Here is a 23694-nt window from a genome sequence, read left to right as displayed (position 1 = left end):
AGGATTGCCAAAAACCCCTGGAAGTTGGAAGAGGCAAGGAAAGATGCTTCCTTGAATCCACCCCCATGACCTAGACACCTCCCACCAGGCCTCAAGTTCAACACTGGAGATCACATTTCAGCTTGAGTTTTGAGGGTACAGACATCCAAACCTTATCAATTTCACCTGGCCCCCAAATCTCATGTCCTCACATTGAAAAGTATAATCACTCCCTGCCAACAGTCCCTCAAAGTCCTAACTCATCCCAGCATCAAGTGCAAAGTCCTAAGTCTCATTCAAGACTCATCTCCTACCACCTATGAGTCTATAAAATCAAAACAAGTTATTTACTTCCAGGGTACAATGGTGGTTCAGGCATTGGGCAAACATTTCCATTCCCAAAGGGAGAAACTGGCCAAAAGAAAGGGGCTACAGGGCTCATGCAATTTTGAAACCCAGCAGGGAAGATATTAAATCTCCAAGTCCCAAAACCACCTCATGACTCCATGTCATGTATCCAGGGCATAGTGCTGCATGGGTGGGCCCCCAAATCTCTCGGCAGCTCCATCTCTGTGAGTTTGCAGAGTGCATCCCCTACAGCTGCTCTCATGGGTTGGAGCTGACTGCCTGCAGCTTTTCCAGGTGCTGGGTGCAAGCTGCTTGTGTATCTACCATTCCGGAGTCTGGAGGACAGCAGCCCCCTTATCTTAGTTCCACTAGGTAGTTCCCTGGTGGAGACCCTGTGTGGGGTCTCCAGCCCATGATTTCCCCTCAGCACTGCCCTAATAGAGTCTCTCTGTGAGGGCTTTACCCCTGCAGCAGGCTCCACTTGGGCAGCCAGGCTTTCCCGTCCATCTTCTGAAATCCAGGTAGAGGCTGCCAAGCCTCCATCTCACTTGCATTCTGTGTGCTTGAAGGATTAGCACCAGGTGAAAGGATTTTCACCTTCCAGAGTGGTGGCTTGAGGTGTGTCTCAGGCCCTTTGAGCTGAGGCTGGAGCAGGGGGTTGCAGGGAGCAGCCTCCCGAGGTGATACAGGGCATTGGTGTCCTGGACCTGGTCCATGAAACCATTTTTTCCTCTTAGGTCTCTGGGCCTGTGATGAAAGAGGCTATCCCTAGGATGGTTTCAAGGCCTTTTTCCTATTGTCTTGGATATTAGCACTGGCTCCCTTTTAGTCAGTCGAATCCAGGCATCCCCAAACTTTTTACACAGGGGGCCAGTTCACTGTCCCTCAGACCGTTGGAGGGCCGCCACATACTGTACTCCTCTCACTGACCACCAATGAAAGAGGTGCCCCTTCCTGAAGTGTGGCGGGGGGGGGGGGCGGATAAATGGCCTTGAGGCCGCCAGGCCATAGTTTGGGGACACCTGGTCTAATCTCTCTAGCAAGTGGTTCCTCCATAAGCCACTTGAATTCCTCTTCTGAAAACACCTTTTCCTTTTCTGCCATATTACTAGGCTGCAAATTCCCCAAATTTTTATCTTCTCTTTCCTTTTAAATATAAATTCCAACTTTAACTCATTTGTTACCACATCTGATTGTAGGTTATTAGAAGCAGCCACATCACATCTTGAACACTTGGCTGCTTAGATTTCTTCCACTAGCTACCCCAGGTCATCACTCTTAAGTTCAACCTTCCAAGGATCCCTCAGGAATGGGCACAATGCAGTCAAGCTCTTTGTGAGGGCATGACAAGAGTGAGCTTTGCTCCAGTTCCTGGTTAACTCCCTCATCTCCATCTGCTTGAGACCTCAGCAGCCTGGGCTTCACTGTCCATATCTCTATCGGCATTGTGATCACAGCCATTTAGCCAGTCTCCAGGAGGTTCCAAACTCTCCCTCATCTTCCTGTAGCCCTCTCACTCCCATCAAGAGCAAACTGCTAGTCACCCTTCTGTGTCTACATAATCTGCCATCTCTGGGCACTTCATCTAAATGGGATCACACAGTATGTGTTTGTGTGACCAGCTCTTCACTTGCTCTCATGATCTCCAGGGAAACCCAGGCCATAATATTAAAATTATGCTCTTCTCAGTAAAAGCTGCCTAGTGAAAGATTTTGATTATCTTCGTACATTGCTGGACATGCCTTTCTTGTGCCTTCTGGAGTTCTGGTGGCCGCGCACATCTGGACAAGCTGGGGCTTTGTTTTCTTCACTGCCCTGACAGTGCTTTCAATACCTTCTAAAAACAGACCAGGATCCATTCATCCAACACCAAACTCCCAGTAGGCACCAACCACATTCTTCAAAACAGGGCTATTTTAAACATGAGGACCATGGGAAGGTGAACACATTGCTTACAAAGTTGACCCCTGGGCAATAAACGCAGACTTTACATCCATGGTCTACACGTGGTGGGATTGTTCAGTGAGAGGTTTTTTTTTTTTTTTTTTTTTTTTTGAGACGGAGTTTTGCTCTTGTTACCCAGGCTGGAGTGCAATGGTGCAATCTTGACTCTTAATAAGGGTTTGTCTGTTTTAAATTGGTTCCTATTGGTTGGTGCAAAAGTAACTGTGGTTTTTAATGGCAAAACTCATTAAACACATAAGATATAAAAACTGGGCTTTCAGGTTACAAAGCTTAAGTAAATCCCTGATGGGTTGGGAGGCTTGGAGATTTAATTTTTAAAAAAAAACAATTTTTTGGCAGAGGTTTTCACAACATTTCGAAATTACTTTTTGAAAACATTTACTGAAAGACTATGGTATGACTACCATGTAAAATTATTATTTAGGGATACAGAACTTCTGCATGAACTGTTCCCCCTGCAAAAAAGAGTTTAAAAAACAAAAGTAACATTTATTTGTGCCAAGGCTAGTAGAGAGAATGAGACTAAACCCCTTGTTTTTATTTATTGTTTTTAAGATTGAAACAGACTATTACAATATTTGAGATTCCACAGAGAAATGCATGCTTTTGTTATTAAAAGACTTTTGTTGAAAAATTGACCCTTACCTCTTATAAACTGAAGAAATATAGAAGTTTCAAGCATTTTTGCCAGCACACAGTCTAGATGCTTATTTTCTACCTTTTCCTACAGACGGTAACATTCACTTACCAGAAGGCCATCACCACCACTGAATGATTCAAAGCTTCAGAGCTCAAAAGTGACCAGAACTCACAAATTAGTATAATTAGTCCAAAGCTTGATTTAAATGTTTGAAGAACAGCAAACACCAAATAATATAATACCAAATAGAATATTATAGTCTCTATGAGGTAATAACTCATCAGCTACAACCACCTAAGACTGAAATTTTCTGTACTTAGTTTCTATTAGTACAATACCTTCATTCTTAATGCTTCTTAGGGCATCATAGGTTTTAGAAATTAATGTATTTTTAGCATTCCACAGTAATGATCACTTTCAAAAACTGCAATATACATCTGCATGTTACACTGACATACAACACATTAAGTATTTTGTCACATAGGAACTTTTTTCAGCCTCAAATAATAGAATACAAAAAGCTACACAGGACAAAACACTACAGAACTTTTGAATATTCCCTTTTCCCAATTGTTAACAGGTAGCACTTTTTCTAAAGAGAAAGTGATGAAAAATCCGAAATTTCAGCATCCAATGTTTGACTCCAACTTTCTACTTTATCGTCTCCTGGTACCACCATATCCTAGAATGAGAAGAGTAAAATGTACATTAGTTTTTTTAAATGCATTAGAATTGCCTATAAAATTACAAAAGTCATACATGTTTATTGTTAGCAAATTAATGAGAGAGACAGGAGGGAATGAAAGAGTGAGCCACTAGGTGGAACAGGGGTGAGCAGGACAGTGCATCGCCTCCCACAGCAGCCTTCCCAATCAGCAAGCCTACTACACTCACATATGCTTGCTGGGAATGACAGGACTCCAAAAAGAAGACGGATTCTATAGTGGCGCCACCATGGTACAGGCAATACTCAAAGTCTAAGCCAAAAAGACAGAGGCCAATGGTGCTTAAGCCATGCCCTGCTACCTCTCACAACTCCAGTGGTAAGAGACACAGTGTGGGGAGGGCTATGGACTTGAGATGGTTAAGCATTACAAAGACACCGTGCGTGCGTGCGTACACACACACACACAAGCGTGCGCGCGCGCGAGCCCTACAGGATGACAGGTCTTCCTATCTGGAAAGTCTCTCAGTTTTCTTCAGGTTTAGATTATTTGGTTTTTATGATTTTCTTCTATGTAATTCCCATACATTTCTAATTGATAGTCGTGATTTTTTGGAAGTCTTCTTTCCATTGAGAATGAGTTTTCTTCTGTCATAACGTCTTACCTAGTCTAATACATATATGACAGAATTTTGCTCGTTGCCCAGGTGGACTGCAATGCCATGATCTCGGCTCACTGCAACCTCCGCCTCCCAGGTTCAAGTGATTCTCCTGCCTCAGCCTCCCAAGTAGCTGGGATTACAAGCATGTGCCACCACATCCAGCTAATTTTTGTACTTTTGGTAGAGACAGGGTTTCACCATGTTGGTCAGGCTGGTCTCAAACTTCTGACCTCAGGTGATCCACCTGCCTCAGCTTCCCAAAGTGCTGGAATTACAGGCATGAGCCACCACACCCAGCCTTAGCCATATTTTTACATATTCTCCTAACTCCTTTTTTTATCCCCAAAAGTACCCAATGTCTCATACTCTTAACACCATAGTTTTGCTTGTTTTTGAATGTGTATTTTATAAAATATAATGGCTATCATCATAGTGTATATATTATTTTGTGTCTGGCTTCTTCATATTTGGTATTTTCTGCACACAACTGCTTATTTTCTTAGTTGCGCAGTAACCCACTGCATATGGCAAACATAACTCGATTTATTCATCTATTTTACTGCTGATGGATATGTGGGCTGTTTCCAGTTGCAGGCAATTATGAAGAGGGATGCTATGAACCTTCTTGTGTATCTGCCAGCATACAGGTCTAAGTATTTCTGTGGCTACATATCTGAGAGCAAACTGCTGTGTCCTAGGTATGCATAGGTTCAATTTTAGTAGGTAGTACCAGTTTTGTTAATTGAATGTATCAATTTATATCCAAATCAGCATTATGAGAATTCTACTCACATTTTTAAAACGTATTTAAATATATTTTTCTAGTAATTTCAAGAATTCGTCATTGTTCTATAACTTACTTCTCCTGAAAGACAAATCTACTCTACAGCAATCTCTCATGGCCCCTTTACCCAGCAGCTCCCATTCTCTGCCAGTTAGGCTTGATATTTAATCCAGCTATTACTTTGTTTTTTATATCCCTGTTTTTTACAAAATATCCTCTGAGCCATTCTGAGGGAATGTATTCTCTTCCCGGGTCCACAAGGGAGCATGGTTTCAAGGGCAAGAATCTTCCCAGCACCATGCTCACCCCCTCCATTCGGGGACTAAGGGTCTTTTTGTTTAAATTTTCACACGAGTTGGAAGAATCAAAGATCAATCACTCCAGTGAAGTTTGAAGGAACTCCTTTCATAGGTCAAAGGGCTTGGAGAGGGAGGGAATTCCTCCCTGGTTAAAAGTCCCTGTCCCCCACATCCAGAAGGATTCCATATTTGGGTCCCCTTCCACAATCTTCGTGGAAGCTTTCTCTCTCTCATCTTCTCTCTCCTTTTTCTTTTTCTTTGCCTAAATAAATCACTTTCTGCAAAAACTCTTTGGGGTCCGATATTTACTTGCAAGCGCACTATGCCCGGCATGGTCTCCCTTTCCCATTCTTGGGTGAGTGAGAGACCAAGAGCCTGGAGCGCACCAGGGAGTGATCTAAACCTCCCCTGTACCCCATGTCCCAAAACCTGGCAAACAATTCCAGTAAACATTATAACCATATTTTTGAAATTTAATGTATACCTCAATACCTTTTTTGAATGTTACTAAATTTTAAGTTTAAGCTTCTACTTAAAAAATTCTAAGCCGGGCGCGGTGGCTCAAGCCTGTAATCCCAGCACTTTGGGAGGCTGAGGCAGGCGGATCACGAGGTCAAGAGATCGAGACCATCCTGGTCAACATGGTGAAACCCCGTGTCTACTAAAAATACAAAACAGTAGCTGGGCATGGTGGCACGTGCCTGTAATCCCAGCTTCTCAGGAGGCTGAGGCAGGAGAATTACCTGAACCCAGGAGGCGGAGGTTGCGGTGAGCCGAGATCGTGCCATTGCACTCCAGCCTGGGTAACAAGAGCAAAACTCTGTCTCAAAAAAAAAAAAAAAAAAAAATTCTAGTTTAGAACTTAAAGGATCCCTAGAGATCACAGAATTAAATATATGTGGAAGCTACCATCCAAAAAGGTTCAAGTTAAAACCTTGGATAGTGGTAGAACTAAGCCTAAATCAAATCCCTGTTTGATTTTTAAAGAATGTTTAGAAGTGGTATGTCAGTTAATTGTGCTATTAAAATTTTTGGTGAGTACACCAAATAAAAATAATGGTTGCTATATAATCATCTTCTAAAGTTCCCAAACTATTTCTCTACTGCTATGTAAAAGGAACTTGAATATTTGCACTCTTACCTGACGCAGTTCTGGTTTTCATGTCTGAGTTTGAACATGCCGAATAGCTGCCCGAGTCTCCACGAAGGGGTGAGTAAGCCCGACTATTCCATGTGCCAGAGTAGGAGGGAGGATAGGATGGGTAGTACCATGAGTCTGCGAAGGGTGTTGCCGCTCTTTAAATGCATAAAAGTAGGTTAGGCATTTTTCTTGTAGCTATAATTTGTAAGTACCTTCCTGTTCCTAAACTGTCAGAAAAAAATGTCAAGTATTTTTTCCTGAATGTCTGGTATAGCAGAGTTAACATGAAATTTAAAACTGTTTTATATTTCTGCTGTTATTATGGTCATTGCTATAGAGGAAAAGTGACAAGGGAGTCAATGCTCTTTCTTTCTGAATTTGCACTGAAATAAAATCTAAACTCAAACTACCATTAATACTTCATATTCCAAAATCTGGCCCCAGGTTCTTTCCAGCCTTATTTTTATCATTCTTCTACCAAACAAGACTAACTGTTCCCCAAATGTTATATTCTTTCCTGCCTTCTCGTTTTCTCAGGTAAACTAGTCTTTTTCTCATTTCATAATATCTATGAAAATGACATAGGAAGAAACACAATGAAAGAAAATAACATATACAATACTGATCAAATCACATACAGTGTATCTTCCCCCTTCCCAGAGAATCTTATTTAATAGGTTAATGTCACCAATTTATTTTCTTTAGCAAAACTAAACGCAGTGAAATTGTAAGCAAAACAAAGAAGCCTCTTTAAAAAGTTGAATTGAAGAGCAAGTAAGATCAATGCAAAAAGCTTACCTATTGCTGCCAAACAAATATCCTAGTAATCCACCAGTTCCCAAGCCAGTCCAGAACCCTGGTCCTGAATTTTCATATCCTTGTTGTCCTGCAAAAGCACTGCCAAAACCAGAAGTTGCACCACGGCCAGTATTCTGTGGTCCTTAAAATAAAAATGAGTTATTATGTATCTTCACTTAAACATGATAGAGTCTACAAAAGCAAAGATAACATAACATTTCAATTATTTCACCTGTACTGAACCATTTAATAATACTCAGGCAACAAGTTATTATAAGTTGTATTCAAAAAGGTATTTATAAAATACTGGTTTATAATGAAGGAGAGCATTTCCCACAGACAGGGGAGGAGAGGGATTATTTTGGGACTGGGGAGGGTCCTGCTATTAAATTACATCTTCCCTGCTCAAGATCAGCTACTAGAAAATGACCCCACTTTTCAGAATTACTTTCTCTCTGCATTGTGAACTCTTAAAGTGGAGTCTCAAAGAGCTTCAGATGAAAGCTGTGCCTCAGTTTCTAACCAAGGAATCCAAGGGGAGGCAACCAGATATTTATTTGTGTCAGCTGGGAAGTCAGATTGAAAAGGGACCTAGAGTATCTTCTACTCAGAGGAAGTTTTATTTGATGTATATCATATACATAGGAAAGTGTGCTAATCTTACATGTATGGCACGATAAATTTGTACATATGTACTTATCCATGTAACCACCACCCACACCAATAAACCATTTCTTGCACCCCAGAAGGCTGCCTCATGACAACTCCTAATAGATTCACATCTGTGTCAGAGATCAGCACTACTTTGACTTCTCTTAACATACTTTTTTTTTTTTCTTTTTGAGACAGAGTTTCACTCTTGTTACCCAGGCTGGAGTGCAATGGCGCGATCTCAGCTCACCGCAACCTGCACCTCCTGGGTTCAGGCAATTCTCCTGCCTCAGCCTCCTGAAGAACTGAGATTACAGGCACGCGCCACCACACCCAGCTAATTTTTGCATTTTTTAATAAAAATCTCTACTGAGATGGGGTTTCACCATGTTGGCTAGGATGGTCTCGATCTCCTGACCTCGTGATCTGCCCTCCTCAGCCTCCCAAAGTGCTGGGATTACAGGCATGAGTCACCACGCCCAGCCTCAGTTTTTTTCTTAACTCATGTGTCTTCCACTGTGTGAAAAACTCACACAGTCCCATTCTAATATTTACAGATCTTCTACTTCAATTTTTAGCTGTTGTAAATCAAACTGCTATGAACATTCCTGTGCATGTTTCTTGGTGCACCATGCATTCACTTCTGCTAGGTATTTATGTAGGAACAGAATTGCTGGTCACAGGGTAGGCATATGTTTGGGTTAGCAGATACTAACAGTTTTCCAAAGTGTTTTACCATTTTAACTCCTACCAGCGAAGTATGAAAGTTCCAGTCACTCTATATCCTTGCCCATACCTGGTACTCTCTCTTTTTAATATTAGCCATTATTGGTCATCTGGTGGCTAAAAATAATCTCCCTGTGGTTTTAATCTGCATTTCTCTGAAGACTAATGATGCTGAGCACTTTTTCTTATTTTTATTGACCATATAAATCATGGGTTGGGGACCCCAGTACTGGTCCATGGCATGTTAGGAACTCGGCCACACAGCAAGATGTAAGCAGCAGGCAAGCGACTGAAGCTTCATCTGTATTTAAAGCTACTCCCCATCACTTGCATTACTACCTGAGCTCCATGTCCTGTCAGATCAGCAACAGCATTAGATTCTCATAGGAACCAAAACCTACTGTGAATTGCACATGGGAGGGATCTAGGTTGCACTCTCCTTATGAGAATCTAAGGCCCGATGATCTGTCACTGCCTCCCATCGCCCCTAGATGGGACTGTACAGTTGCAGGAAAACAAGCTCAGGGCTCCCACTGATTGTACATTACAGTGAGCTGTTAATTAATTATATATTACAATGTAATAACCGAAATAAAGTACACAATAAATGTAGTATGTTTAAATAATCCCAAAACTTTCTCTCCCTGCCTCCCCAACCCCTGCAGCCCGTGGAAAAATTTGTCTTCCACAAAACCAGTCCCTGGTGCCAAAAAGGTTGGGGATTGCTGATGTAGATGTACTCTCTTATTATAAAATGGCCACTCAGGTCCTCTTTGGAGGGCTTGTCTACCTGGGAGTTCATTTTATATTCTATATATATATATATATATATATATATATATATATATATATATGCAGGAAATACGTTTTGCAAATTTTTCCCAGTGGGAGGCTTGCCTTTTCACTCTCCTAATAGTGCCTTTTGATGATTAGATGTTCTTAATTTAAATAAAGTCTAATTTACCCATGTTTTCTTTTACAGCTGGTACTTTTTTTTTTTTTTTTGCTTGCATAAAGTGATTTACTTAGAGAGAGAAACAGGAGAAGCATAGAGAAAGAAACAGCTAACTCTCACACTGAGTGAGAGAATCCAGAAAGATGGAATCCAGGAGAGGAAAGCAGCTTCCACACTGAGTGGAAGGGAAGAGAGAGAGAGACGGAGTTTGGGAGAGGAAGACAGGTTTCCATGAAAGGAGTGTTCATGGAAGGGGACTTCAGAGGGGAAATCCAGGATAGAGAAAAACAGCATCCACGAGCACAGGAGTGTTCGTGGAAGGGGATCCAAACATGGAGTCCCTTATGGCTGGTACTTTTTATGTTCTGTTTAAGAAATCTTTACCTATCCTAAGGTCATAACAAATATTCTTCTATGTTTTATTCTAGAAACTTAATTGTTTTACCTTTTACATTGAGATAATAATTAATTTTTATGTACAGTGTGAGACAGGGGTCAGGGCAAATGTTTATTACCAAAAGCATTCTTTTTTTTGAGACAGGGTCTTGGGTGCAATCTCAGCTCACTACAACCTCCACCTCTTGGGTACAAGTGATTCTCAAGCCTCAGCCTCCAGAGCAGCTGGAATTACAGGTGACTACCACGACACCCACCTAATTTTTGTATTTTTACTAGAGACCAGATTTCACTATCTTGGTCAGACTGGTCTCAAACTCCTGATCTCAAGTGATCTGCCCACCTCCGCCTCCGAAAGTGCTGGGATTACAGGCGTGAGCCACTGCGCCCAGCCAATCAGGCATTCTTAACATTGCAATCACAATATACCTTGGAAGAAAAGCAGAACAGAAGAGGGAAAAGAAGTTCAAAGTAAAAAACAAAACGAGAAGACAAATCTCCTTTGGTTTCCCAATGCAACCATTTTCTGTTTCAGAACCGAGCACAGGATACGCTAACCTCACACCCACCTTTCTTATAGCCACTGCAAAGAAAACATACCTGTGAACTCAGACTTAAAGCCTGGGGGAGGAGGTCCTGACGGGTTGGTGAATCTCTGGTAACGGGGGGAAAATGTTGGATAATCAGAATATGGTGGAGGAGAATACTGCCCATCACTCAGGAACAGCTTATAGACTACAAAGGCGATCCCGAGGAGCACCACAATGGTAATCAATCCACTCATGTTACAGGAATCTGCCGAGTACCACTTATGATAATAATCAGAGAAAGAGGCAAAGCCATGCTGCTTTCCAGACTCCTTCAGTTTCTTCAGGCCAAGTTCCGTATAATCTAAATTATACTCCAAGCCACAGGAACCTCTTAGTACATACTGGTCTTCAGAGGACTCATAGCCTTCACAGCTCACCACAGTTTTTCCAAATTTGTACGCAATATCTAAGTCAGTCTTACATTCCCACTATGAAAAAAAATAGAAACAGACTATTAGAAACAAACATTTTTTTCATTTAAAATGTTACTTGGGCTATACATATCTGTCATAAAATTGCAAAATGAAGCAATGGAATGATCCACAAAATTCAGGACAGTAAGTATTCGTGTTTGAGGGAACGGAAAATGAGGGGCTTCAAAGAGAATGGTGCTATCTGTGTTCTACTTCTTATCCTGGATAGTGTGTACACGAGTGTTCATTTTATTACTATTCTTTATTCTTTACATGTTATATATCCATCTGAACATATTAAGTATTCTATAATTTATAAAATTTAAGCAAACTGTCAAAATGTCAATTTTTTGCCACTGTTGTTGAAGATGCTTGCTTTTTTTCTTTTTTTTTTTTTTTTTGAGACGGAGTTTCGCTCTTGTTACTCAGGGAGGAGTGCAATGACGTGATCTCGGCTCACGGCAACCTCTGCCTCCTGGGTTCAGGCAATTCTCCTGCCTCAGCCTCCTGAGTAGCTGGGATTACAGGCACGCGCTACCATGCCCAGCTAATTTTTTGTATTTTTAGTAGAGACGGGGTTTTACTATGTTGACCAGGATGGTCTCGATCTCTTGACCTTGTGATCCACCCGCCTTGGCCTCCCAAAGTCCTGGGATTACACGCTTGAGCCACCGCGCCCGGCCGAAGATGCTTTCTTTAAAAATACAGATTTCTTAAAAGATGTTAAGGCTCAAAACAGTATCATATATAAACGTCTGGTAGCTACACAAAGCAAGAAAGGTATTATACAATCTTCTGAGAAAAAAACCTTTCTACACAAATTTTACATAAAACCAAGGACTAACTTTCCAGGGTCCAACTATATGTAATTCCCTAGTATTTTTAGAGATAGTTAGAAAAATGCAAAAAGAATCCAGGCTAGCCCCAAAAATGTCCACCTTAAAAAAATATATGCCCAAGTTTGGTCTACATTCTATATTTTGCACTGAAAAAGCAATATGCTTCTTTAACTCTTAAGATACAAGCTAAACGCTGGGTATGGTGGCTCACACTTGTAATCCCAGCACTTTGGGAGGCCACAGCCAGTGGATCATCTGAGGTCAGGAGTTGAAGACTAGCCCGGACAAATGGTGAAACCCCGTCTCTACTAAAAATAAAAAATATTAGCTGGGTGTGGTGGCATACGCCAATCCCCGCTACTTCAAAGAGAGAGGCTGAGGCAGGAGAATCACTTGAACCCAAGAGGTGGAGGCTGCAGTGAGCTGAGATTGTGCCACTGCACTCCAGCCTGGGTGACAGAGCGAGACTCAGTCTTAAAAGAAGATATCAGCTAAAGTAGATTTAATTGGTTCTGTTGCCCTTCTGCAAATTTTTGTACAAATTATTTTCCTCTTTCAAAGTTCAGATAACACTATTTTACTTTATTTATAACAACTGTATTGAAATGTAATTCATACAGTTCACCCACTTCTATGGTTTCAGTATATTTACAGTTGTGCTACCATCATCACAATCAATTTTAGAATATCTTCATCACCCTGAAGAAATCTTGTACCCATTAGCAATCACTCTCCATTCTCCCCCAAGACTCCTCCCAGCCAACTTTTTTTTAAGAGTTGGTTAATCTTTACTACTCTGGAGGATTCGAGGATTCTTTATTTTGTTTATTTATTTTTTTGGTAAGACAGAGTCTCACTCTGTTACCCAGGCTGGAGTGCAGTGGCACAACCTCGGCTCACTGCAACCTCTGCCCCCTGGGTTCAAGCGATTCTCCTGCCTCAACCTCCTGAGTAGCTGAGACTACAGGGGCGTGCCACCACGCCCAGCTAATTTTTTGTATTTTTAGTAGAGACAGGGTTTCACCATATAGAGGTTGGTCTTGAACTCCTGACCTCATGATCTGCCCATCTTGGCTTCCCAAAGTGCTGGGATTACAGGCGTGGGCCACAGCACCCATCCCCTGCCAACTTTCTGTCTATGTGGATTTCCATAACTGGATAGTTCACAGGACTGTAATAATACAATATGTGGTCTTTTGTGACTGACTTCTATCACTTAGCTTAGTATTTTCCAGATTCATTCACGTTGTAGCATGTAATGGTATTTTACTCTTTTTCATGGCTAAATAATATTTCTTTGCATGGATATACCATATTTTATTTATCATTCATTAGTAATGGACATCTGAATTGTTTCTACCTTTTGGCCATTATGAATAATGCTGCTATAAATATTTGTATAAAAGTTTTTGTGTGGACATGTGTTTTCAGTTCTCTTGGGTATATCCCTCAGAGTGGAATGACTGAGGCATACATGATAAGTCTATGTTTAAACTTTTGAGGAATTCCCAGTTTTTCAAAGCAGCTGGGACCATTTCACACTCCCAGCAGCAGTGTATAAGGGTTCCACTTTCTCTACATCCTCACCAGCCTCGTTATCTTTTTTATTATTGTCATCCTACTGAGTGTGAAGTGGTAGCTTATTGTGGTTTTCATTTGTATTTCTCTAATGAGGAACATTTTTCATATGCTTATTCATTTTTTATCTTCTTTGTTCAGATGCTCTGCCATTTTTAAGTTGGTGGTTTTCTTTTTTTTTTTTGAGACGGAGTTTCTCTCGTTACCCAGGCTGGAGTGCAATGGTGCGATCTCGGCTCACCACAACCTCCGCCTCCTGTGTTCAGGCAATTCTCCTGCCTCAGCCTCCTGAGTAGCTGGGATTACAGGCACGCGCCACCATGCCCAGCTAATTTTTTGTATTTTAGTAGAGACGAGGTTTCACCATGTTGACCAGGATGGTCTCGATCTCTCGACCTCGTGATCCACCTGCCTCGGCCTCCCAAAGTGCTGGGATTACAGGCTTGAGTCACCGTGCCCGGACCGGTTGTTTTCTTATTGAGTTGTAACACTTCTTTTGTATTCTAGCTATAAGTCCCTCATCAGTTATGATTTGCTAAGCTTCCTCCCATTCTGTAAGTTGTCTTTTCACTTTCTTGATGATGTCTTTTGATGGCTAAAAGTTTTTCATTTGGGTAAGATACAGTTTTTCTTTTGTTGCTGTTGCTGTTACTACAGTATTTTTAAAATAATTTTATTTAAAGGAAGATTTATAAGTTTGTTGACAGGTAAATAAAACAAGCTAAACCTATATTGGTATTTCAGTGTTAACTACCATTTCCTTAACCGTGCATACTACTAGGTAGCTTCTAAGTACTTTATTTAAATCTCAACTCTTGGAATAGGAGTCTCTCTCCTTCTACTAACCAGCCTCTCTTCTGCTACTAAACATCAGCCAATGTATGATATCCTCAACACTTCTTTGCTCATGCTATTCCCTTTCTCGCTAAAAATTTTATTATTCCTTCATTCAGGTAGGCTTGCAAAAATAAAAAATAAAAAAAATAAAAATTTTGTTATTCCTTCCTAACACAGCATAAATACCTCCTCCTTTAAGTCTCAATGGCTCCAACCAGATGCGACTTTATAATGTTGTCTTGAAATCTACATGTAAGCTGAATGCTTGTCTAACCTCTTCTACTAGTAACAGTTTCTTCATTCTACCTTACTCATTTTTGTATATTGCCATTAATATGTTTAATGAATGACATCACCATTACTGCCTTTTTTTCCATCAAGACGGTAAAAGTAGCAAGTAAAGTGGGAGTGAGACTTCTGCAATAACCCAGAGGATCTTATGATTCAACTTAGCTGTACTGGGGGAAAATATTGTGAAGTATCACCCAGTACAAATCAACTTCCTCTCTGAATTGCAAAGACCATGCATAAAGGTTGCATCCAACAAGAATACCATTCTGATGGAGAGGGGAAATTGTCAACGTAAGTTTCTTGCCTTGTGAGCAATCATCTTAAATCCCTTTTGAAAGCAGTCAGAATACAAAGTAGAAATATGTAACTAGTGATTTAAACTGAATTCATTTAATAAAATCTATTCTGTATCTAAAGCATATTCAGTTTTAGAACTTCAAGGAGATGCTCTGCTCCATGTACAAAACACCAGCGTCCCAAAGGCAATAAATAAAACCTGCTGAGATGCTTCCATTCAGAAGTAACCACCCTCAGTTCTACGACATTTTAAAATCAACTGTTAGAAGCACAATAGAGATATATGAACCCCTACTATTTATGATCTATAATTCCTAATTATCTTAACTTTGTCTTAAGGGTAGGTTGGTATTCTTTGAGGAATCACAGGGAATTAACAACCATAAGAGATCCCCTATGCCTCACCCTCAAGTATCTAAAAAGTTGCGGAAATTTACAAAAGTCTTAGAAGGAGGTCACAGTACAAAAACTACAATGAGTATTTTCAGGCTTTAAAATAGGTTCATTTCTCTTAGAGGTCCTTTCTTCCACAGGAAGAGTGACTGATTTAATTATATATTTTAGGCTGATCTCCAGTTTCCGTATGTGCTCCCCCGAAATACCGAGTAATGTCCCAATAAACAATTTACTGAATAAAAATTCCATTTAGACTTCCATCACTGTAGTGGATATTACCTGTACATCATACCCATCCCAGCCTTTGTTCTGACACTGTATGACTTTTGGGGTATAAGAATCACAACCAGCTGTGCCTCCAACACATTTCAACTGTGGAATGGGATCCAGCCTGCGGGAGGTGGTATAGCGGTCATAGTGAAGGGTAAGAGCTTTTACATCCCGCAGCAACATTCTGTCTGAAACAGCAAGGAAACAGAGGAACACAAAGTAAATATCGTGTCAGAGAAAAGCTCATCCTAACAAAACTCTCGTCATAGGAAATGTCTTTCTCCCCTTCTGAGGATGCCTAAGAAAGAGAGGATGAATACCTCTCTCAAAGCTATCCCAACAGCATTCAAGCCTTCTGCAGAAAATTCAGAAGGTCACACTTTTAAGATCTCTCTGCATTTCAGGCCAGATGCTTCTACAGCACAAGTGGTACATCATTTTTGCTAAATCAAAAGAACACAAAGTTCATTAACTTGAAACACTGTACTATATAGTAATAATAGTGGTTAATTAAAATAGCAAAAAATATAAGCATGTTCCTGAAGTACATTTAATGATTTAAATGTCCATCAACAGGTGAAGAGATTAATAAATTCTAACCTATTGCAGTGGAATATTCCACAGTAGTTAAAATTAGTGAACTAGAATTCCTGTACCAATCTAGATGGCAAAAATATTTTAAACAAAATACAAGTTGCAGGATGTTTCACGTGACAACTTCACATAAACCTTTAAAAAAAGGCAAAACAGTACTACAAAGAGTTAACATCTATATACATATATAATAACAACATGAAAACATGTATGGGAAGGATTAAACACCAAATTCAGATCCGTATCTCTAAGCTCTATTCCTAATGTTTTATTACTGGGAATGGAGAATTTATAGCAAATATGGTAAAATGTGAAGATTTAATAAAACTGGGTGATGACTACATGTATGTTTATTGTACACTTCTGTATGTTTAAATACTTTAAATATTTCACAATTTTAAAAAGTAAAACTAAACTATTTCACAAACTAAAAAGTTTTAAACATACTGACAAAGAGATTTCAAAAGGAGTCGTCAAAATAATAATGTCTGGCATTCATGTGCAAAAACTAATCTCTAAACTGGGCACGATGGCTCATACCTGTAATCCCAGCACTTTGGAAGGCTGAGGTGGGTGGATCACCAGAAGTCAAGAGTTCAAGACCAGCCTGGCGAACACAGCGAAACTCCATCTCTACTAAAAATACAAAATTAGCCAGGCATGGTAGCACATGCCTGTAGATCCCAGCTACTTAGGAGGCTGAGGCAGGAGAATTGCTTGAACCTAGAAGGCAGAGATTGCAGCGAGCCAAGATGGTGCCATTGCACTCCAGTGTGAGCACAAGAGTTAAACTGTCTCAAAAAAAAAAAAGAAAGAAAAAAGAAAAAAAAAGAATTTCTATGCATTATTGGAAAATAAGGACAAAGTCTTCCTATGTTGTAGATTATGGATGGAAGATGCTGTAGATTGGCTCAGTCAACATCTACTTCACCCTCAAACAGGTGTGCCTACCTGTGAAGCAAAAGGAATCCCAAAACCTCTTGTAGCTATAGTTGCCAAAAGCAATTTCAGTTCTGCCAATCAGAGGGACTCAAGTAAAATGTGGAACGCAGATCCTAGACCTCCCTTCAGCTAATAAGCACAAGCATGGAGACCGTGGGTTCTCAAACTGATAGTGTACTCTAATCAGCTTGATGGCTGTCAAGAGGCTTGACATGAGCAATATAAGTTTCAATGTGGCAGATTTAATAGGCATCGTTTTCTACCATTTTTTTGAGCACCCAATTCCCTATATTCAACCTGTCAAATTAGCAGAATTTGCAGCCTCCTGAAATTCTACTAAAATTACAATAAATACATTATTTTGATGATGTGAATGACTGTGGTCAGGTAAAACCAAAGGGGACAACGACAGAATTTTGTAGAGAGAAAGCAAATGGACTTCACTTAGGTCAAGATAACCAGACCTAAGTGAAAGTCAAATGCCAGAGCAGCAAAGGGGTTGACATCAAAGAATCAACCTGATATACATAACAGAATCCCCCCAACAACAACAACAACAACAACAACAACAAAACCCAGAAATGGCAACTCTGGAATGGGAGATGCCTGGAATCAACACTACAGAATGAAAGCCACTTGAGAAGAGGCCATATCCCCAGATTCATGCTACTCTAACTCCCTTTTCCCCACCAAGGAAACTGTCTGGAGATGTATTCTCCGGAGAGGATAAAACTGAAGGGATTTGCACTGGGGACCATCTGGCACAGTAGAGAACATGGATACAAAAACAACCGAACAGTGAGCCCAAATGACTGCGTGCACCGACTGCTGAAAGCCAGATCTCCTTCCCCACATGGTGCACAAAATGCTAACAGCCATCCCCTTGTCCTCTGAGTGGGAGACTGGATGACTATTTCCTTAGTAATTTAACCATGAAGAAATACCTAAATACACTGACATCATAAACTTCCTCCAAAAAGAAAGCAACTGTAGCATACTTTGCCGGGCGCGGTGGCTCAAGCCTATAATCCCAGCACTTTGGGAGGCCGAGGTGGGTGGATCACGAGGTCAAGACATCGAGACCATCCTGGGCAACATGGTGAAACCCCATCTCTACTAAAAATACAAAAAAACTAGCTGGGCATAGTGGCGCATGCCTGTAATCCCAGCTACCCAGGAGGCTGAGGCAGGAGAATTGCCTGAACCCAGGAGGCAGAGGTTGCAGTGAGCCGAGATCGCGCCATTGCACTCCAGCCTGGGTAACAAGAGTGAAACTCCATCTCAAAAAAAAAAAAGAAAGAAAGAAACCTAGGTCACCCGACATGAAGTTCAAAATCAAAAGTGCAATAGCACACTGATAGCTTTTTGGTTCCCCACAGTGAACCATGAGCAGGGAGCCAAGGATTACTAAAAAATATGAGGAAAGTCCCTGCTATGGTTTGAGTATGTCCCCCCAAAGTTCATGTGTTGGAAACTCAATCCTCAATGCAACAGTATTGAAAGATAGAACCTTTTAAGAGGGTTCCGCCCTCATGAGTAGATTATTGCTGTTACTTCAGGACTGGGTTAGTTATTACAGGAGTGGATTCTTGATAAAAGGATGAATTAGGTCCCTTTCCCTTCTCTCTCTCTCTCTCTCCCCTTTCTGCCTTCCTCATGGAGTAACACAGCAAGAAGGCCCTCACCAGATGACAGCACCTTAATAAAATTCTCAGCCTCCAGAACTGTGAGAAATGAATTTAGTTTTTTAATAAATATCCCAGTCTGGTATTGTGTTACAGTAACATACAACAGATAAAACAGCCCCTAATGTGAAGTATAGCAACCAGGACAGAACAGAACAAGAACAAACAGGAGGAAAAAAGAGACTATGCAGGGAGAAGATAACTTTTTTAAAACACTGTAATATCCTCAGAGAAATAAGAGAAAAACACTGCATTAATGCAATAATCATTTTTAAAAGGAATACTCAGAGAAAAAAACAAGAGCTTTTGGAAATTAAAAACAGGACAGTCAATATTAAAAACAACAGAACTGTCAGCTATAGTGGCTCACACCTGTAATCCCAGCACTTTGGGAGGCCAAGGCAGGCAGACTGCTTGGGCCTGAGAGTTTAAGACCAGCCTAAGCAATACAGCAAAACCCTGTCTTTACAAAAAAACTAAAAAATTAGCCACATGTGGTGGCACACATCTGCAGTTCCAGCTACTCAGGAGGTCAAGGTGGGAGGATCACCTGAATCTGGGGAGGTCAAGGCTGCAGTGAGCCATGTACTCCAGCCTGGGTGACAGAGTAAGACCCTGTCTCAAAACACATACATACATATATACATACAACAGAACTGTTGGAAGAAAATCTTCTAGAAAGTAGAGCAAAAACAGGCCAGGCACAGGGGATCATGCCTGCAATCCCAGCACTTTGGGAGGCCGAGGCGGGCAGATCACCTGAGACCAGGAGTTCGGGACCAGCCTGGACAACATAGTGAAACTTCATCACTACTAAAAATACAAAAATTACCCCAGCATGGTGGCACATGCCTGTAATCCCAGCTACTCAGGAGAATGAGGCAGAAGAATCACTTGAATATGGGAGGTGGAGGTTGCAGTGAGCCGAGATAGTGCCACCGCACTCCAGCCTGGGCAACAAGAGTGAAACCCCAGCTCAAAAAAAAAAAAAAAAAAATTATAATCAAAATAGTAGGGAATTGGAACAGAGACAAATAAATTGTGAAACAAAAGAAAGCTCAGAAATAAATCGAGACACATGTGGGAATTCAGTAAGATAAAGCAGTCTTTTTAATTTAATAGATAAAAGATGTCTTCTTTAATAAATAGCACTAGCATAACTGACTATGCAGCCACAAGAAAATCCACCTAAAGCTATATAAAAACTTAATTCCACATAGGCGAAAGATCAAAAATTTCCAAGAACTACATTAAAATAAACTATGCTATATTAAACACAAACTACTGCCTCCTCATACATAAAAATAAAACCATGAAAATGTTCAATGGTCTAAAAATCAGACTGTATTTATCAACTAAATAACAGAAATAAACTGAATCTATTATAACAGAGTTGCAATAATGCAAAGAACACTGAACTAAGTTGGTGTCATTAACTGGCTATCACTTTGGTCAAGGCACTTAATTTACCTGTGTACAAGTTTCCTCATCTACAAAATGAAAACATTATCAACCTTGAAATTTGTTGTGAAGCTTAGATATAATTTATTAATATTATCTGACAGGGTACCTGAAGCCTAACAGGTGATCAGGTACGATAAACATTACTGAAAGTTTTAAGATGGAATAGCATGACCAAAGCCCTATAGCATCTTTCCTCCCTGGAGATCCTTAAGGTCTGAAAAAAAAATGCTAAAACCACATCCCAGTAGTTACATCAGTCAAGGGACACAGGAGCTCCCTGAACTCCAGACTCATAAATCAAAATCCACGGCAGGTCTCAAACGAGATAAACAAAACCAAACTCCCCCCAAACCTGATCATCTCACAGTCTTCCACATCTCAGGAAATGGTAACTCCATGCTTCTAGTTGCTCAAGCCAAAAACCTTGGATTTCTCATCTTTCCTCTCACTCCTACATCTAATTCATCAGAATATCATGTTAGCTCCACCTTCAAAACAGGTGACAAGAGAATCCAGCTACTCTAACCAACTCCACTGCTCCTCCCCTGGTCCAAGCGTTCACCACTCTCAAAACTTACTGTACAATATTAAAACCGATATTAATATATATTCATTCACTGGTTTCCCCGCTTCCCTCCTACCCTCTTCGGTTTGTTTTCCACAGAGCAGTCCAAATGAGTCTTTAAAGATATAAGCAATTTCAGGTCATTTACTCCTCCTCCCTCCTTTGGGTTCCTAGTCAAATGACACCCTAACAGTGACTTCTTTCCCGATCAATGTATATTTTTTAAGTCTCCACTTTTGCCTATGCACCATGTCCTCCTTATCCTGTTTTATCATTCACAGTGCATACCACTTTTCACAATATAACATGTTATTTACATGTTCATCTGTTTATTGTCTATTTCTCCCTAACAGAGGTAAAGTCCTTGGGGGCAAGACACTGTTTTGTTCCCAACACTCTGAAGAGTGACTTAATATAAGATTACATTCAATAAAGAATTTTGAAAATTCTTTGGTTATCTCTTTAGAATGGTCCTAATTTTTTTTCCGGACTAATTACTGCTCAGTGTTAGCTAAAGTAAGGGCATCCAAGTCAAACAAAAGATAAATTAGGTTGTTGATTAATGCTTTATTTAGTAAAGGACTTAATAAAGGGTATCTCAATAAAGTACCTTCATAAAACAGTTTCTCAAAGTAAACTTGAAGTGAAGTAGAATTTACATAAAACAATTGAGTTTACTCTGCAAGACATTTTGGTGCTTTGTGTTCCAGAACAATAGTTTTATAGCATAGACAAACCAAGAAGTGGTTCATCTTTAATTTAAATTTGGTTCTTCATTTTATAGTTTCTCTGAATCAACTGTAAACTTTCTTTTTAAATTTATTTAAGAACTGATTCAAAGTTCAACAAATTGTTTCATTCTAGGTTTTCAACCGTAATTCTGATCAAGTCTCCCACTTACATACAACTTCTAGAAATACAAAAGAAAAACCTAAGACATGTAAATACAACCTGGCTTTTTATTTTTTGGTAATAAAACATCCATATCAAATGGCTACTCACCGTGATGTGCTTGCGTATGGCACCTTCTCTCTCATTTCAGCATGTAAGGATAAAATAGGCTATTACAGAAATAAACCTGTTGCTTAAATTCACAGTGTAGGCATTTCCAATCACCAAATCACAAAAGCAGTATGCTTTCCATGCCATCTTTACACCGAAATCCAAAAATGTCGTTTTAATTTTTTAACAAAATTCCAATTTAACAGCATGCGTCATTTATTAAAAGGAAAAAGTCAAAATCTGTATCTAAGTATATAGACATATAGGTATTAATTGCACGGAATATCATTGATCCCACTAAAATTCTTCAGACAATTTTAATACCACACAAACACATAAAAACCTCTTCCCTAGAACCCACTTATCATGTACCATCAACCAAAAAAAAAAAAAAAAAAAAAGAGAGAGAGAGAGAATTTTTTTTTTAATTCTTGTGTATGGTAAAAGCCAATGGGGAGAGCTGGTACCGCGTGACGTACTTCGCTGCAATCGTCAGAATAAGAGGCAGAGGTTCTCATAAAAACACGGTGGCTCACGCCTGTAATCCCAACACTTTGGGAGGCTGAGGCGGGCGGATCACGAGGTCAGGAGTTCGAGACCAACCTGGCCAACAGAGTGAAACCCCGTCTCTACTAAAGATACAAAAAATTAGCTGGGCTTGGTGGCGGGCACCTGTAATCCCAGCTACTCGTGAGGCTGAGGCAGGAAAATCGCTTGAACCCGAGAGGCGGAGGTTGCAGTGAGCCTAGATCACGCCACCGCACTCCAGCCCGGGCACAGTGCGAGACTTCGCCTTGGGGAAAAAAAAAAAAAAAAGTGCAATCTGCGCTTCTGCTAACAGACCTGTGAGGTCTGCAGCCCTTTCCCCTAAAGGTGACTCAGAGACTGCGAGTGGCAGGCCACGACCGGCCATAGCAACAGGCGGCCATGACAACAGCCGTTCACTGTGACATCACACAGCCACAACAAAGCAGATGCGCAGATGAGTATCCAGCTCTCCAATCAGACTCAGAGATGAGAAAGAAGACGGTGGGCAAATCTCAGGAGTCCAGGGCAGGGACAAAGGAAACATTAAAGATCCCCAGCCGTCCCGCCCCGCCCACTCCAGCCATCCCTACTCGCCTCCCAGGAAGCCCGAGAAGAGCAGCGGAACAAGGGAGGGCAAGAACAGCAAAGTCAGACATGGGAAATCCAGGAACCCAGGCTCCGGGGAGACGGCGCAAGGAAACGCAGGGGCGCCCGCACCCACTGACGGCGGCAGGAAAGGGCGAGCGAGGCGCCTGAGGGCCCCGACAGCACTCACCAGGGTCGTTCCAGCCCAGAGCAGGGCCTGCGGTCAGCAGAAACAAATGCAAGCCGAGGAGCAAGCAGTGCCCGGCCGTTCCCGGCCCGCAGGTTGCCGCCATGGCGCTCAGAGAAGATGACGCTGCGCTGCCAGGCGCCTGCGGGCCGAAGCCGGGTGCGGTAGCGCGCGACGCTACGCCGCGACACAGCCAGAGCTGGCAGCGAAGGGACAGTGCGACTGCAGAGCCGCAGCCGCAACCGGTCGGTGCGCCAATCCTACGTCACTGCCGCTGCGGCCCGTGGGGCGCCGTGAGTGGCCGCTGTCGGCCCCGCCCCTGGAGCGCAGGCAGGTTCGGGGCGGGGCGAGGCAGTGTGGGCGGGGCCGAGGGCCAGACGCGGCGCGGCTGGGGGCGGGTTTGAGGCGGGGCGCGGAGGTGTGGGCTGGGCCGAGGGCGGCGCGTAGCGTTGTTGTGTCTGGTCTGAGATTCCGGAAGCTTCTGTGCGTAGGCGCTGTGGTTTGAGAGGCTGAAAACGTTGCGTCGCGAAATCTAAGAAATGTAGTCAAACTATGTTTTACTAAAGGCTCAATAACTGTGCTTTATTCATCTCTATGTGTTCAGCACTTGGCATAGCGCCGGG

At 41.4% G+C, this 23694-nt stretch overlaps 1 protein-coding gene across 1 annotated transcript; it reads right to left on the bottom strand.

Annotated features, from left to right (window-relative positions):
- Window positions 1–2809: 2809 nt before the first annotated feature.
- Window positions 2810–23344, bottom strand: SARAF (store-operated calcium entry associated regulatory factor). The gene is made up of 6 exons (XM_003944057.4): window positions 23075–23344; window positions 15529–15707; window positions 10609–11026; window positions 7281–7422; window positions 6483–6637; window positions 2810–3614 (listed from the first exon to the last, which is right to left on the bottom strand). Exons 1-6 carry the CDS (start codon window positions 23175–23177, stop codon window positions 3589–3591), a joined length of 1023 nt encoding a protein of 340 aa, XP_003944106.1. The 5' UTR covers window positions 23178–23344; the 3' UTR covers window positions 2810–3588.
- Between the last annotated feature and the right edge of the window lie 350 nt (window positions 23345–23694).

Source organism: Saimiri boliviensis, chromosome 13 (assembly GCF_048565385.1).
Source record: "Saimiri boliviensis isolate mSaiBol1 chromosome 13, mSaiBol1.pri, whole genome shotgun sequence".
Taxonomy (NCBI): domain Eukaryota; kingdom Metazoa; phylum Chordata; class Mammalia; order Primates; family Cebidae; genus Saimiri; species Saimiri boliviensis.
Note: the sequence above shows the minus strand (reverse complement) of the source record. Positions and strands in the feature narration are given on the sequence as shown.

Bases quoted from the DNA above. Each gene is read 5' to 3' on its own strand.
- SARAF (XM_003944057.4), bottom strand. From the start codon at position 23,177: ATGGCGGCAACCTGCGGGCCGGGAACGGCCGGGCACTGCTTGCTCCTC. The intron at 15,708-23,074 runs GTGAGTGCTGTC...TTGCTGTTTCAG, and splicing joins TCTGGGCTGGAACGACCCTG to ACAGAATGTTGCTGCGGGAT. The intron at 3,615-6,482 runs GTAAGAGTGCAA...TTCTCATTCTAG, and splicing joins GAAAACCAGAACTGCGTCAG to GATATGGTGGTACCAGGAGA.